The sequence below is a fragment of the Poecilia latipinna genome, unplaced genomic scaffold (genome assembly GCF_001443285.1).
Source record: "Poecilia latipinna isolate Pla-1442-1.1 unplaced genomic scaffold, P_latipinna-1.0 Scaffold1955, whole genome shotgun sequence".
Classification (NCBI taxonomy): Eukaryota; Metazoa; Chordata; class Actinopteri; order Cyprinodontiformes; family Poeciliidae; genus Poecilia; species Poecilia latipinna.
The window spans coordinates 42,215-59,522 of record NW_015114571.1 but is presented as its reverse complement, the minus strand read 5'-3'; the positions used below and the strand labels follow the sequence as shown (position 1 = coordinate 59,522).

The 17,308-nt window shown below is 40.5% G+C and overlaps 1 protein-coding gene across 2 annotated transcripts in view; it reads left to right on the top strand.

Moving 5' to 3' along the window:
* Window positions 1–17,308, top strand: part of LOC106935367 (sodium/calcium exchanger 1-like) — a 108,697-nt gene that overhangs the window by 59,491 nt on the left and 31,898 nt on the right. For both annotated transcript variants that reach the window (XM_015015802.1, XM_015015801.1), the window contains exons 9-11: window positions 1,170–1,266; window positions 2,281–2,472; window positions 3,605–3,797. In XM_015015802.1, the coding sequence (XP_014871288.1) occupies window positions 1,170–1,266; window positions 2,281–2,472; window positions 3,605–3,797 (482 nt within the window). The remainder of the gene's footprint in view (window positions 1–1,169; window positions 1,267–2,280; window positions 2,473–3,604; window positions 3,798–17,308) is intronic.

Sequence of the window (17,308 nt, the reverse complement as noted above, 5' to 3'; positions counted from 1 at the left end):
CCAGCAGACGTGGAAATCCTTGTCTTCCTTTCTAATCGGATGCTGTTGTGATGCTCATATGATAGAGGAGCTATGAGGCGAGCTGGGAGAACTTTTTCATCTGTTGTTTTAGAAAACCTCGTCCTTTAGCAAAGGCTGCTTCATGTCAGCGCCGTCTGCGGTGTTTGAAATTTTCTTCTTGCATATAAATGCTGCTGTTTTCAGTCCTTAGGGAAATTAAATGTCGTTACTCTCACCATCCAAGTATCTTCAGACAGACTTTGGTGATGGAAGGGTTTCCAGTAGCAGTCAGTGTTGCAATTAATCTGAAGAGGCCTCTGACTCAAGGCTGTCAGCACATCCTTAAAAAGTCTTACATTCATTTAAATTAAGACCCTGCAATGACTTAAATTCATTAGAAAATAATGTATATTAGCCTTAAATAATAGCAGGTCTTAATTTTTGTAGTAGCAGAAATATTTAACCTTCCAGTTTTCATGAAATGAGTGGATGATATTGGCTCCAAGTAAACACTAATGGGTTTTCTAACTCCTTGTTGTCAAGCAGTGATGCTAATCATCCAACAGCAACTGAGATCGTTGGGTGATGATGAGAAATAGTAGAGATAAACTTGACATAAATCAGAATTGTTTTTGTGTTGGAACTACATCTGCAGCGTTTTTGTCTACCAAAAAATTACCAAAAGGATTAATCTCTTACATTTTCATGTATGAAACCAGCAGCCTGCATGTCTGGAAACTTTGAAATATTACCGAGCCTCGGGACAGGACCAGAAATATCTGAATGGGTGTTTTTGAAAATAAATTAAGCTCAGAGTCTCTCTAAGAGCATACACGTTTCATGAAGAGCTAAAAATAGGAATAAATTACCGCAGTCACACTCACTTCAGCTTGTCCTGCGAGCAGAAACCGGCTTTCAGGGTCGCTCTGCTCGTTTCCTGGTTTTAAAGTTCGCTTTCGTATGAAGTCTCAGATATGAATGGAAGAAAATGTGGAGAATATTTTATTGTGCCATCTTCAAAGAATTAATGATTGAGTTGCATCTGACCACAAGGCTTCGTTTAATGAAGCCGTCTCTCTCCTTTCTGTTTAATCTGCCCTCTTCATGTATCTGCTATCGTTTATCTCATCCCTCTTTTTCTTGTCTTCCCTCTCTGCGCTCTGCCCCAGGTGGATTATCGCACAGAGGACGGCACGGCCAACGCGGGCTCAGATTACGAGTTTGCTGAAGGAACGCTGCTGTTTAAGCCTGGAGAGACCCTCAAAGGTAAAGAGTGACATGAGCAACCACGACATGTTTTCAAAAGCGGCGTCACTGAGACAGCAGACGTCATCTGCAGCCCTGCAGGGCAACTGCATGTGCTGTTTACCACAATGAGTCTGCAAAACAAAACAGAACAAACTGGTCCAAACAGTTCACATCCAGCTGCATGAAATCAGTTTGCATCAGACTCGAGCTCAAATCAATCCAGTTTCTTTCAATAAAATCCAAGTTAGATTCAGATCCAGTTGGAAAAAACAACAATTTCTCACCCAGAGAAAGCATGTGGCGACAGTGGAGAGGAACCACAGTGTAAAAATCCCAGAAAACCAGGGAGAACTTTCTACAGTGGACAAAAAGGTTGGAAAGAAAGAAAAAAGTGTCATATTTTTACTAAAAACTTTTACTGCAATGTTTTACTTTTCTTTACTGACTTGATGATGTAACAGTTTAATAAAACAAATGAAGTAGTCAGGTGGAAACTATTCCAGAGCCAAAACCTAAGGGTTTGCCCTGTAAAATAAATATTTGTCAAGTGTTTATTGAAAAAAAAAAAAAAAGCAAACATTTTAGTCAGTTTGGAGCAATAAAAGTAAAATTTAAATCATTTTGTGTTTGGAGATGGATATATGTCACCCTTGTGAGTGTAAAAGTGTGGTTATTTGAAGATGAATACAAATTAAAAATACAAAGCTTTCATCTGTATCAACTGAGGGCCAAACAAAATAGTTCCCAGGCCACATTTTGGACAGATCTGTAAAAACTCAGAGCTCTGCTCTGAACCTCACTGGAAACCTCCCGGTTATTCCTCCAAATACTGATTTCTGAAATAAAAACTGAGCACCAAAGTTTTTCCTGTCCAGGCAGGAGACACAGCTAAGCTCAGAAGCACGGAGCGAGGTTCACTTTCTAGAAACAGCATCAAATTAATGAAGAGTTTTATCTGTGAGGCAGCGAACACAGACGATCCGGGTCAGGAGCATCATCTGATGTCCCGATGACTGCTTTTGTTTTCTCCAGAGATTACCGTCGGCGTCATCGACGATGACATCTTTGAGGAGGACGAGTATTTCTACGTTCACCTCAGTAACCCCCGCGTGGTCGGCTGCCCCGAGATCGGCGCCGCCCCGCTGGACGCCAGCGCCGCCCCGAAGGCCGTGCTGGGAGAAAACCACACGGCCACAGTGACCATCTACGACGACGACCACGCAGGTGAGACGAGGCTTTAACAAACGAAGGTTTTAATCAATCACACTGAAAGCTCGCCGAGGTAAAAAAAAAGACCAATATGCCCTCCGGTAGTCAGATTATTGATATTTCTATTCTAAATGTGTTGAAATTCTGCTACAACGACCAACAAGAATCCACTTTTACATATCAGTGATAAACTAATAATGCCTTTCCTGCTGTCGATGTGTCCAACCCTCAAGAAAATGGAAAAGCACATATTTTCTTTCATATTCTTGATATCATCCAGCATTGTCTCTCTAAAGCTTCACAGACCCATCAGATCGGTGCAAAGTGCTGTTCGACCCGATCAGCTCTGACGTGTTTCTGGAACCACTTTAGAAACATCAACACGTTTAGAGGCTATTTTAGCATCGAATATGCTAAAACACCTTCTAGCGCTACTTAAACACAACAACAGTCTTTCCTAACGTCCCATCAGATCGTGTTTTAACCCTCGTCGGCAGAAAGGCGTCGCAGATGACACGGTTTTACAGGCCAGCTTTGCGGTACCGTAATCCCGCCACACTTTGCTCCATCTGAAAAATCCCAACAGTTTCTGGAAGGGGAGACGTTGCACTTTCCAGCGTTTTATTACGGTAATTTCACTCCCGCCATTTCAAGATGTTTTACTTCAGTTTAATCTGAAGAAACTTTCTTAATAGATGGTAAATAGTGAAAAATAACTGCTAGATATTGAAAGTTCCAGTTGTTATGGAGAATTGGGCAAAATTATTTACTCACAGGGCATTTAAAGAGCTTCAGAGAACTAGAATAAGCAAAAATATCCAGATGGAGATTTGAAATGGAGATTTGAAACGTAGGTTAAGCAAATGGGTTAACCCCAGTGGGTTTAGATTAGAGAAGCAGTTCTGTCTCCATTATGTTGTTTATTGACGCTGCTTGTGCGTCAGATTTACAGATGTACCAGAAACATGCAAATACAAATGTTCCGGCCGGAAAAAATCTGATTTAAATCTATATAATTAACTAATCAAAATTAAATCTTTAAAGCCCCAGCCCTGAATAAAAATGTTAAATGGATACGAAGTCTTGATTATTTAGAGTTTAATGTTCCTCTCTGTATAGGCATTTATCTGCCCCATCCTGTCTCCAGGTATCTTCACGTTCGAAGGCGCCAGTCAGAGGGTGAGTGAGAGCGTGGGCGTGATGGAGGTGAAGGTCCTACGGACGTCGGGGGCCCGCGGTCTGGTCGCCGTCCCCTATCGGACCCTGGACGGGACAGCTAAAGGAGGGGAGGACTACGAAATGGCTGCTGGAAAGCTGGAGTTTCAGAACGATGAAACCATGTGAGTTCATGACATCTGCTGAGTTTTTAAACTTTCCTTTCTTTTCATTTGTTAAAACTAAACTTAACAGAAAGATTTCCCTGTAAAAGCTGAGTATCGGTGTAATAACTCTACTGTTTATAGTGTGCTTGTCGTGATTAAACACCTGCACACACACACACACACACACACACACACACACACACACACACACACACACACTCTCAAAGTTTCTCCAGCCAGCGTCCTTGGGCACATGCATTTTTAATCTGCTGATGTTAGCAGTGTTAAATTGACCAACACATAAAGCAACTGGGACTGCAGTTTCCTTGGGGCCTGCGGGGCTCATAAAGTTCCCTCTTCCTCTCTGTGTGTTCGCAAACAGAGAGCGGGACATCACAGCCGACTCTCGCTCACGGTGTTGAAGGTTAAAGCTTTATAAACGCCTCGTTACTATTTGTACGGGTTTAAAGGTAACAGCTTGTTAGTTTAGTTCTGTGTTTCCCTGAAAGAAAGAAAGAAAGAAAGAAAGAAAGAAAGAAAGAAAGAAAGAAAGAAAGAAAGAAAGAAAGAAAGAAAGAGAATATTTACTGAGGGCTGTTTAACTTTTAAATTGTTCCAAATTGTTCATCCATGTAAATGGCCAGCGTTACGTAAAATCCACTTTTTGGAGTTTCACATCATGTTGGAAGTTTATTCCCTCATCAAAAACATCCATGGGGTGCTTTGTTTGAGAAATCCTTTAATCTCCATGGCAACCATTCAGCTGTGGGTGGAGCTAGAAGCTAGCTGGCCAGCTAGCTAGAAGCTAGCTTCTAGAGCTAGCAGTTCATGTAAGGTGAAAAAATGAGACAAAGTTGCTCAGTTTGGTGTCAGTCAGTCCGTCCGCTGATATCAGAGCAAAAGGGACAGCAGCTGATTTTCAGACGTTTGTGGAGGCGGATGAGATCGGTTTGCATGGAAATATCGGCTAATCAACAAAATGCACCAGTAAAAATGAGCTCAACTGGAGTTAAACTGAGGAATGCTGGAGAAGCGCAGTTAAAGAAAAGAAATGTCCAGTCCGTAAGGCAGTTTGTGACGTTAATTTATTCAATGCAAAGCAACAAATCAGTGCTGGAATATCCCGATTTAACAGCTGAACCTTCTGGGTTTGATTATTTGTTGGCTCTAATCGGATTATAAATCTTTTCCCATCTTTGCATGAAGTGATTGAAGCAGCGTTTGGTGAGCTTTAGCTCCACTGTGAAGGCCGCTGCAGCCTTCTCTTATCCTCCAGTCCAAATCATTTCCTCAGATTTGAGCATCTAATTATTTTAATATGATCTTAATTTTAAATTGCTGCTGTGTTTAATGTACAGAGACAGACATCTGCTGGTGTAACTATCTCTACTGTTGTTTTAAAAAAAACACATTTATGTCCTCTAATTAGGGACTCTAATTGAATTATTTCACCGTCGCACCAGAGATTGATGAGTTAATATCCTGAAATCAAACAGACGCAGGCAGGAACGTTTCTCTAGTCAAACTGTGATTTTTGATGAGCCTGTTTGCATTTTCTCTCCCGTTTCTCGGCTCATTCTTTGATAAACAGGGAGGATAGTTTGGGCTAAAAGATGAGGGACAAAAGCTGGGAGCTGCTTAGGAAAGCTTAAGGTAGATGCTTAAGGAACAAAGACGGATCAATATTCTGCCGTTTTCATGTAAAGGAGCTGGAGTAAGAGGAGACCTCAGCAGGATATCGATTCATCCCTCCAGTCGTCTCTCTAATCTCTGCGCCTTTTTGTGGCTCATTTCCCTTCATGTTTGTCTTGAGTTTCTGTGTTTGGCCGTTTTAAGCAGCAACGTGTTCGTCTTCTCACTCCCCTCGCGCTTCGGTCCGATCACCAGATGTGGGGATTAAGGCGGATACGTTCACACGGCAGGTCTAGACGCTGCATTAAATCCTGTTATTTCTTGCGTGGTCGTTCATACTGATCATTAAATGCGACTTCTGTTCAAACCCGAATGCACAGAAGAAGAACGTAGACGCCACACAGCAGCGCTCTGTTCATGGAAATAATAACTGATGCTGCTGATTATGGATCGATTTTTTATTTTTTTTCCATTTAGCTGTTTATTGAAATTTTTCACATTTGTTTACATATCTGAACATTTAAACATCTCACAACACAAAACTTTTGCTTGGGATTTGAGTTTGAGTTTTGTCCTATCTGGTATGTCTAGTTTTTCCTCTATTTGTTCTCGCTGTCTTTTGTCTTGAATGTTGTCCATTTCATCCACTTTTCTAACATTTGTGTTTGCTGAAGTCTCAATCGATGTGTCAGTTTTTCCATAATGTAGATTTCTTCTATTATTCCAGTCCATTGTTCTTGACAAGGGGGGTCTGTCTTTCCCCAGTTCCTCGTGATAGCTTTCTTGCAAGCTACTAACATTATCTTTATCAGGTACCTGTCTTTCACCCTTACATTGATATTGTTAAAATTGCAAAGATACAGTACCATGCTGCTCATAGGAATATCATATCCAAGAATCTTCTTCACAGTTTCATGCACATTTTTCCAAAATTGGACAATTTTAGGACAGCTCCAAAATATGTGTGCATGATTAGCTTTCATTGATCCACAGCGATTTTGAGGGACCTCTATTGGTAATGCCTGAAACAAATATAATAGTTTTGCTTGCACATTCATTTTAATAATATCAATTCTTGAATTCAGATCTAAAGGCAAAGTAGCCCATCTATCTATATCTTTTTGCATCTCTTGGCTTATTTTATCGTAATTTGCTTTGTACAGCAAAGACAACCCTTTAGTAATGTTAACCCCTAGATATTTAATTTCCTTCATATTCCATTTGATGGGAAATGACTCCTGTATTTCTTTTGTTGGGATGTAATTGAGTGTTGGAATTTGTGTTTTGGTGACATTAATTTTATATCCCGAAAGATAACCATAGTTTCCAAAAAGATTAATCAATTCTGGTAGAGATTCATTTGGCTGTTCAAGAAAAGTTACTACATCGACTGCAAAAAGTTTGTGTTCGTCTCTATTTACTTTAACTCCCTTAATTTTATCGTCTTGTCGTACTGCTTGTGCCAGAGGCTCTATGAAGAGGGCGAACAGCAGGTGACACAGAGCACCGCTGTCTGTTGATCTTTGCATGTTGAATTTATCGGTCAGGCTTCCATTTACTTTGATTCTCGCTGTGGGGTGTTGATATAATGTCTTTGTACACTGTATTGATTTATTGCTGAATCCAAATCGTTCTAACGATTTATATAGAAATTCCCAATTTACCAAATCAAATGCTTTTTCTGTGTCAACACTTACTAGTATAGTACCTTGTATGGATCGATTTTAAAGTTTATTCAGCTTTAGGAGGATCATCCCAGAATTATAACAAGACGAAGAATAAAAATAAAAAAGCACAACTGGCTTAGAAACAGCCTTTTGTGGAGCATCGACTTGACCTTCTGTAGAGGAATCTGTTTGGATGCAGTCAGAGCTGATGGTGCGTTCGCACCAAAGGAGTCACGCGTGTCAGAAACGCGTTCAACGCTTTAAGTTTGACACGTTTGCACTTTGAATACATTCGTTTCACATTTTGTTCTACACTTAGCTTTTCACGCGTCGGGTTTACATTCAAAGTCTTATGAGGGGGCGCGATTCATTATTATTATGAATCGCATAATCAGACACCAAGCTCCAGTTAACTGTCGCTTTCTCCATCGTAGCTCACCGAAGCTAAATTAATCGTCTGCAGAGCATGAAGTTAAGAATCGTTCTCCTCGAGTCACTGCTGCGGCGTTTGGGTCGTAGTTGGGTTGTAATGAAATGAGAGCAGTGAATGTTATGACTCTACGGCCATTCAGTGGCGATCCAGCTGCAGTGTAAATACAGAGTTAAATACATATGGAGGCGATCTGAGAGCTGTTTTTCTATTGCGTCATTTCTTTCCATGATTCAAAATAAAACTGCTGCATAATAGTACTGTGTTGATTTTAATTATGTAATTATCAATACATTTTTATTGGTTGTTAGGTTTGAGGGGTTTTTTTAATCAGATTTTAATCTTTGTTTTTATTCTTTATTTTGGTTAGAATTTTAAGATTTTTTGGTTTAATTTTTCTTTCCTTTATTTTAGTTATTATTTTTAGTTTTTCTCTTCAATGTATTTTTTTCTCATTTCTTCATCTTTTTGTTTTTTTGTTTCCTTTTTTTACCAATGTTAGCAGATTTTTCATATATATTCATATATCCAGCATATATATTCATATATATTTTAATGTTTAATGTTTTTCTTTTTGTTTCTTTCAATATTTTGTTTTTCTCCTTTCCTCTATTCTTTTGTGAATATTTATTTTATACCATTTTTATGAACAAATATTTTCATACCTGTTTCTTTTCCTGCCTGCCTTCCTGTGTCGAATATTTTTATATTTTCTGCCGTTCAGTCTGAGTTTTCTCAGTCTCGCTTCTCTTCCCTCCTTCACCTTTACTTCCACCTTGCTGTCAGTTTATACCTTTCCCTAATTTGCATTTTCTCCCCTCTTCCTTTAACATTTGCATATTTACACTGTCAGACTTCCTTCCCTCTCACCTTCCTCTCCCTAGCACCTCATTTCTCATCTCTTCACCTTCTGCTATTTCTGATGTCATCTTCCCTGACTCTGTTTTTAGTTCTCAAACTTTGCCTTCAGTGATTTATTCAGCTAACATTTAGGGCAGATTTTAGTTTTTTTTTTACAAACATATAGAAACTGAAGTAAACCAAACAGATTTCTTCCGTTTAAAACTCAGGTTCTTCCACCAGCCTGACTCCAGTACATGCATTTTTATCAGGAGATTTAAATGCTGCAGTCAGGAAGCCGTGTTGGAGAGTAGGTGTGAAGTGGGGAGTGATCTATTAAGGCGCTGTTTAGAAACTGACAGTATTTTTGGATGTTTATTGGGGAAACGTTGCAACTTGAATCTGCTGTAGTTGACATGCCAGGCCACTGGGTGGCGCTGTGATTTCATCACGTTGGCAAAACACACATGAGCTTTTCAACCTTAGCTTCCACCTGATGTAGAAACTGTAACCCGTCTCCAAAACTAGACATTTATTAAGCTGTAACAGAACTTTATCATAATGCAGGGAGGTGAATATCTTTTCTCGTTGCAGGGATTTCTTTTGAGACCAAAACTGTTTCATTCCTGTTGACATTCAGTTGTTGAACTCTTAATTTGATCCAGTTTTAGATCTTAAATATTTTGCTTCTCAGAGTTTGTTGTTTATTCTGTTCTAATCAAACCCTAGTTCGTTTACTGGGTTCAATTAAAGTGAACTGAAGATTGGTATGAATGCATATGTGAATGCGAAGTGGACCATAGACCGCTCCATAAGAATGAAGCAGACTATAGTACAAGGCATTCTGGGTAAATGCAACCTAAGCAAACACGCTAGCTTATCTCTAGTGGGAGAAATGGCTCATGGTCTTCAGCCAAAAACAAATCCTGTAACTACTAAAACCTGACGCTACTCCATTTTTCTTTACATTTCATGAAGAAGGAAGTTGTGCTCAGCTTCTTCAGAAGATTTTGTTCAAATTCCTTCAATCATTCTTGGTGCAGCGCCCCCACAGGCGAAGAGGGTAAATAGGTTTTTCAGTTAGTTCGGTTGGTTTGGCCCAGTTTAGTGTGAATACAAACCACAGCAGCTGAAAATGTAACAAATGTTGCTACTTTGTCCCCGAGTTTACCAGACCATCGGGTGTGAAAACGCCCTCAGAGTTTATCTTTCAAATCATAAAATGGTGGTGCAGATCCACACTCTACGTGGAAGAAAACATCTTGTTGTTTTCTTTTAGTCACAGGTCAAAGCTCAAGTTCCTTTGAGCAATAAGACATGAAGGAATGCCCCCTGAAAGATGTGTGCAAACAAGCGGTTTAAAACATTCAGAAAATGTCGGTTTGGCCGCTCTGATGAGTTTCCCTTCAGGGTGAAGAAATCCGCTCTGCATCGTCACTTTGAGGAGGAAAGTCTCGACCCTGATGATGAAATCCCGCTGTGGAAACTACGAGCATGCAGCTTGAAACGTGGCTGCATGAAGAGGCGCTCTCACAGAGCAGGGTTAAGCAGAAGGTGTTTCCTGCTGCTGTGCTCTTTAAGAAGCAGCGGCTTCTCTGAATATCATGAGAAAAATGTCACACTTTGACATGAGAGGCGTCTCTATGGGTGACCTGCGGAGGAGCGGGGGGATTATTCAGGGTCACTCTGGGTGAACCTGTGTGTGTGTGTCTGTATTTATTCACGATGTGACCCCATTATGCGCTGCAGGAAGTAATTAATTCTCTCTGTGCTCAGTCAATTAGGGCTTCTTTTATCCATCTCTGGCTGATTCCCCAGCGGAGTCAACGAGCGTCTTAGATTTCAGTGTGGAGCTCTAACTTTGTGTCCTCTGCTCCTTTCTGGCTGTTTTGAATTAATATGAGTGTGTGTGTGTGTGTGTGTGTGTGTGTGTGTGTGTGTGTGTGTGTGTGTGTGTGTGTGTTGGTGGAAAGGGTAAAAGGAATAACTGCGCTGTGTGTGAGATGAAGGGATGCTCTCAGCAGGGTGAGTTTATTCTTAGCCTTCGTCTGACCTGCAACTCGGCTCAGAGTTGTGGCCAAGAACAGGGCAGCAGTGAGCGAGTGTGTGTGTGTGTGTGTGTGTGTGTGTGTGTGTGTGTGTGTGCGCGCGCGTTTGTTTGTAATACCTTGTAGGGACGATTTTCCTGACATATACCACGTTGTGGGGACCAATTGCTCCTCGTGGGGACCGGAGCCTGGTACCCACAAGGGGAAACCCTGTTTTTGGGTCAGGGGTCAGAGTTAGGACTAAGGTATGAATTGAGTTTTGGTTAGGGGTAGGGTTAGGTATGTGATGGGTAGGGTTAGGAAAAGGGTAAAGGTAAGGTTTAGGCTGTAGAAATGAATGGAAGTCAATGGAAAGTCCCCACAAAGATAGCAACACAAACATGTGTGTGTATGTGTGTGTGGTCGTCTGCCCTGGCTCCTCATTATGAATTTCAAACAGGTGTCCTCACCAACATGTTCTGGCCAGCCCATGAAACTATGTGATTATTTATGAGAGAATTTCAGGATTCCGTTTATTACCAAACAGATTAACCAAAGGTTATTTAGCTTGACGCCTTTACACATTAAGGCTAAAATAATTAATCAAATTAATCAATTATTGGAGTATAAAGACTAAAACCTGCTGTTTGCTGAAAGAACGATGTACTGAAAGCAGTAATAAAGCCACACATGTACAAAAAATGATAGATTTTACATTGAGGATGCATAAAAATCTTCTAGCACGGAGCCAACAGGATTATCACAAAATCATACGTTTGTTTACGACACGATTTACCGTGTCTGATGCAGAACTACGATGAGCGTCTCACATCACTGACATAAAAGTCGGACAAAATACGACATCACCGTTCAGACGGATATCTGACCATTCTAGTTACACATATGGAAGTGTCTCAGTCGGGTTTGCTGTGTGAACGTAGAACATATACTGCATGGAAAAAATACCGCCTGCTGAAAACTGGCTAACACCTCAGAGAAGAAAGAAAATCAACCTGATACACTAATGGCTTTACGGAGAACTGCCCTGAATGTTATAAAAGGCGAATGTTATCAACACCTTTTGTAAAATATTCCAAATATTTATGAAAATGTTCAAAATTAGGTAAAATAACAAAATAATAAACTACACTGCACTGTTCTGTGAATCCTCCTCTTGGCATATTTTTCAGACTGAATGAAGAGAATTTGTTCTCAGTATCTTTCAACTTTAGCTGCAGATGTTCAGATTTAGGTCTGGACTTTGACTGGTCCGCTTTAACACACCAGTTTTTAGCCATGCCAGTCTTAACACTTCCTGATATTGAGCTCCATCTCCTGATACTCCCAGTTTCCTGCCGTGTGTTGATGAAGCTGCGTCTCTTACTGTTTTTGGTGAAGCTGTCAAACAGAGCCGGGATCGTGCGCTTAGCTGCTGGTGACGCAGGCGTCAACTCGCACGCTTAAAGCAACACTTTCTCCCTTTGGTGAGACATTTCTGAGAATTAGGAGGAAATGGGAGGGAGGCGATGGGAGCCTGCTGCACGTGTGTGTTTGTGTGTGTGTGTGTGTGTGCGTGTCGGTGTTTTCTGCTTGTTGCTGTGCTTGTGACGTGTTTGATATTTGCAACCTGTTTCTCCGTCTGTCACCAGTGTAGGGTGACTAACCTGAAGCTGTTCCTAAAATAAAACATCTTTTGAACTCCAAATCCCCCAGAGAGAGGCGTGCTGTGCGTACAGCACACAACCGCGCCGCTTTCATGTCTGCGTTTCCTGCGGCTGCTGCACGTGCATCTGTGTGACTCAGCGCTTCGCTGCATTTCCATGCAGCCGTGTGTTTTCTAGCCTGTGTGACATCTTCTTCTCTTCTCACCTGCACGCGCTCCAACGTCTTTAGCATTCCCCCAATGCATGCTTTGTCCTTGTTGCTTATCAGCTGGCTGCATAACGCACAGCCTTCAAACAACAGCCTGGATTTGGAGCAGCGGTTGTTTTCCTAATCTGACCGAGCAAACACTGGAGAAAATACTAATCAGGTGCCGTGCATCATAAACATACTTATAATGTGCATTATTTAAAAGTTAGAGGGGATCATTCTGTGATTTGGATGCAAACTAAAGTTGTATGCTAATCTGCTAGCATAGCTAATTTTTTTGTTTAGCCTTTTTTGCAATCAAAATCCCTATTCTAAATTGTACTGCTAATTTAGAAATATCTGGACGGAATTTTTATGATATTTGCGCTGATGTATGTAGTTTAATGTAACTTTTTATTTCTTGCCATATCAGTCACGGACTATAACTTGACATCAAGTTAGGCAGCAGTCACTTGGACCCAATGTTTTCAGCCAATTTTAAGAAAAAATGACAGTGAAAATTGGAAAAAAAATGTTGGGATCTGTTGATTTTGTGTGGATTTTGTATGAATTTAGTAGATTTGTGAAAAACTGGAGGGACTAATTGGTGTAATTTGAAGTCTAAAGAGCCATATAAAAAACTACGGCGGGCCAGATTTGGCCCCCGGACCTTGAGTTTGACACCTGTTTTAGTCAGTGTTTTTCTCTATTGATGTTACAGTTGTGAGGCTATGAATTAAAGTAAAAGGAAGGAAAAAGACATTTCTAATGAAAACTAAGCAGACGTCTGTTTAAAACTCATTCAATCGTTTTTCTAATCGACCTGACTTTCTTCCCTTTTTTTATTGCGAGGAGCAACATGCAGGTGAAAAACAACAGCAGAGGAAAGTTGCACAGAAGAGATTTGGTGGTCAACAAATAATCCATCCAAAGGAAAATCCAATAAAGCTGAAGTCAAAAACACAGAAACAGACCACACATCATCTACTCAGAGGTTCCTATATATTACCTGGCATTTAACTTTCTTCCTGGATCAGCTAAAAATGTTTCACCGCAAGAAATACTTTCATCCCGTTGTTTCAGTTGAGTAATGGTCAGCGGTAGATTAGATCAGCTGGAGGGACAAAGAGACGATTACTCATGGTCTGACAGGGCCGCTGCTTCCTGGACAAATGTTATCTAGATGATGCAGATGGTGCTCAGAAGGATGTGCTACCAATGTAGACCAAGGCTGACTCTGCAGTGGCTCTTTTATTTCATCTGGCATCATCAGAACATGACCAATGATCATCCAGGAGTCGTTTCGGCACATGGTTGTGTTCATATGGTTGCATAAATCTGTGGATTTTACAGCTGAAGGCTAACTGGAATGAAGGTAAATAATGTTTAGCATGAATAATTCTGGAACAAGGGATTGGTGAATATGCAGCTTTTCTGGAAGCCGCTTACATTACATCCACATTTTCTCATAAATATAGTATATCGCTCAGGATAACAGGATAAAAGTCATTATCACACATCTACGTACACGTTTGCACTTCTGATTCTCTGGAACTGACTTTTCTCTCATGGTTTCAGTTTTATAGTTGAGTTTTGCTGACCTAGAGAAACTCCTGTTAGTTTATAAATTACAGACTCCTTTGGGTAACACGTTATTGAAGGGGTTGCATAAAACTGACATAACGCCTGTTATAAACATGACATAACACCTGTTATGAACATGAAGTGTCATTCAGTAAATAATGTCACTTTTAATGCAAAGTTGCTCTAAAACTTGTATAAATCGTCCATTAAAAGTGTAAACTTCATTAAAAGTGACCGAATGACACTTCATGACAACAGTCATAAACATTCGTAAAGTCTCCTTCATGTTCTAACAGGTGTTATGTCACGTTCATAACAGGCGTTATGTCACGTTCATAACAGGCGTTATGTCACGTTCATAACAGGCGTTATGTCACGTTCATAACAGGTGTTATGTCACGTTCATAACAGGTGTTATGTCCTGTTCATAACAGGTGTTATGTCCTGTTCATAACAGGTGTTATGTCAATACAAATACAGTCAATAACCAAAATTTCAACACGGATATTTTGAAAGTTTACAAAACAGCTGAGTAAATTAGAGCCTTAGAGTTCATCTGGAAAACTAATTTAGAGGAACATTTTCAAAGTTAGCAAAAGCACTAAAATGCTAAATGAAAAGTTAGCAATTAACGCAGTAGAAAAATGAGCAGAGGTGTGCTTTTACATTTTAAGCAGGGGCTTAAAGAGACAAGCTGAGGAGCATACTGAATACTTGTATATTTCTATATATTAAATCTGAAATAAATCAGAATTATTTCAGATAAATCTGAAATAAACAGAAATGTTTATATTTTCTGTGTATCGAGGGTCAGTTTGCATTTGGAGTTGAGTTTTACTCTCTGATGTCTGGTACCAGACTAACAGCTTGTTGCTTGACAGAAACCATTTTTATCTCCTCCATTTCTCTCGCCTCTCAACCCGAGGATTCCTGCGTCTCTATAAGCAAAGAGTTATTTTTTTCTTCTCTCTTCAACTCATTGTTTGTTGCCTTAGCAACTTTTGATTCCTCCCTTCATTGCTCCACAAAGACGAGGCAACAAAAAATAAAATTATCTGCGTAGGATAAAGGAAGGGCCCTCGTGGTGTACTCATTTGTTTTTCTGCTGTCTCTGCTGGAGGTTTGAATAAGAACTGTGTGATTACGTCCCACATTATTTCTCACCGTGTTTAGCTTTTAGTCTGAAGCATTTGTTGTCAGATTGGTGGTGGGATGCATGTTCATTGTTTGATCTTTAATTAAAAGAGCTGAAAATCTCGAGCCTTAAGAGGGGAAACACACAAAGGCACAACCACGATCCGGTCGAGACAAAGAAAAACGAAGGACAGACAGCCAAGTGACAGAGAGCTGAAGAGAAAATAGGAAAGAAATACAAAGAGGATAAAAAGCACACATCAATCCCTCAGCTCCGTCTTCCTCCTCTCCAGGTCTGAGTGTCTCCCTCCTCCTCGTCTCTCCTAATGTGAGAGCAGTCAACGCTAAGTAGCTTAAGCCAACATCTTTAGCCAGTTTTTAAGCTTTCCCTCCATGTGTGCGAATTCGGCTGTGTCATGTGGAAAAATCGATGTGGCAGCCACTGTCTGCTGTTGGCTGCAGTCACATTTTTCTCCATACTCCTGATTTGACTTCTTGTTCATCACACCCATCCTTATGCTGCTGCGTCCACAGTTTGAACAGTTCTTCAGTGCCGTGTATTGATTTTTCTTTTTTTAAACTGTTGAGGCTTTCCATTGTTGGAAAAAACAACTTTTAAGCTACTTGGGATAAAGCTGTAAATAGCGATATGAGGAGTGAGGAGCACAAAGATTTCTCCCAAGAGCCACAAATAGATCCCAGAAAATTCAGTTTTTGAGAAGCTAGATTGAAGTACAGCATGATCTCCCAACCGTCCCCTGGATTTATAGGTTTTTCCGTCTTCAGTTTCATTCAGAGTGACATTTGAAAAGCCTTAGAGAGTCTTATATTTGACTTGAAACCTGCAGATACGCGATAAATCGATATATCATTTAAAACAAGCTCAATAATTTCCATTTGCATAATTTATCGTTTTTCCATTTTCTCTCTTTCTACCAAAAACTGGATGATAAAATCTTCAGTCTGGTCCTTTGGTCTCAACTACTGCCTATTTTTTAAGGACAGTTTCACGTACAGAGACTTCACGATTCATTTTATTTGTTGTTTTCTTTATTTCTTTTAGACATTTAAAATGTCTTCCAGTCAGTTTTAAATGTTCATTTGAAAGTTTATTGAGTTTCGAGAATGTGTTGTTGAATTATTACGCTTGAAATTGGTCTCAGAGCAACAATATTATCGTTTACCGCGATAACTTCTGGGGGGTGTATTCTAACAGACCTACATGTGACGCGAGTTTCATGTCACTGGCCCCTTCAGAAAAATGTTTACTTGAAAAAACGTTGCCATGTTTGATTCTTCCCATCCCCACTGTGAAATCCTCCCGTTTAGCCTCCCTGTCACTCTCCGTTTCTCCTCTGTGTACTTCTCCGCTCTGCTGGCGATGCTGCAGTCCAACCAATTTCTCCTGCCAAGTCAGCGCGCACTGGCAGCAACACGCCCAGTGGCCGGAGCGGCTCATCCGCAGCCACACACAGCCTGAGCGCGCGCTCTCCACCCGGGGTTTTCTGCCAGCCAAGGCCTGTGATCAAACCCCCGCCGACTGCACACACCTTGTAATCACGGCTCGGAGACCCACCGAGAGCTGCGGCAACAGGCTGCCTCCCCCTTGTCCTTCTGTGCCTCCTTACTTCCCCATCTGCCTCAGGCCTCGCAGTTCCTCTGCCCCCCGCCCCGCCAGGCCCAGACCACATTAAAACTCTCAGCGCTGGGTTCACTGACCAACAAGGCCAACGAGGAGCCTCCAGGGTGTGTCAGCTGTGCTGCTACTTTCCTGTTTATTTAGACTGACTGCAACTTTTCTAGTAGCTGTAGAGACACATAATCAGATTCCAAAAGGTTGTTTCAGTTTATCCACCTCAAATATTTAAAGTGAGAATGCAATAAAAGCTGCAGGAACCTTCATCCTTAGTCATCCACTTATCATAATTGGCCTTTGTGAAGGTTTGGTAAGAATAATAAGTGATTTTTCATTTGATTTATTTATTTCAAATAGGTTTTTAAAAAGAAGAAAAATCATGTGCATTCATAACCAAAAACAAAATAATTTGTTTTTCACTACTTTTCTGTTTGAAAAGGAGTAGGAAGAATTTAACACTTATTTAATCCTTAATCCCTAATCTCAATTTAATGAAATGAATATATTGTTATAATATTCATGTGCCTGTTCAAAATACTGGGCTAAAGAGCCAACAAATAAATTATATTACATAATTTGGAACCAACGATGAACATTGAACCAACCGTCACATAGTGAAGCACGGTGGTGGCAGCATCAAGCTGTGGTGATGCTCGTGTTTAGCAGGTCAGAGTTGATGGGAAAATGGATGGAGCAAAATAATTCAACGAGTTTCAAGGTGTTTTTCT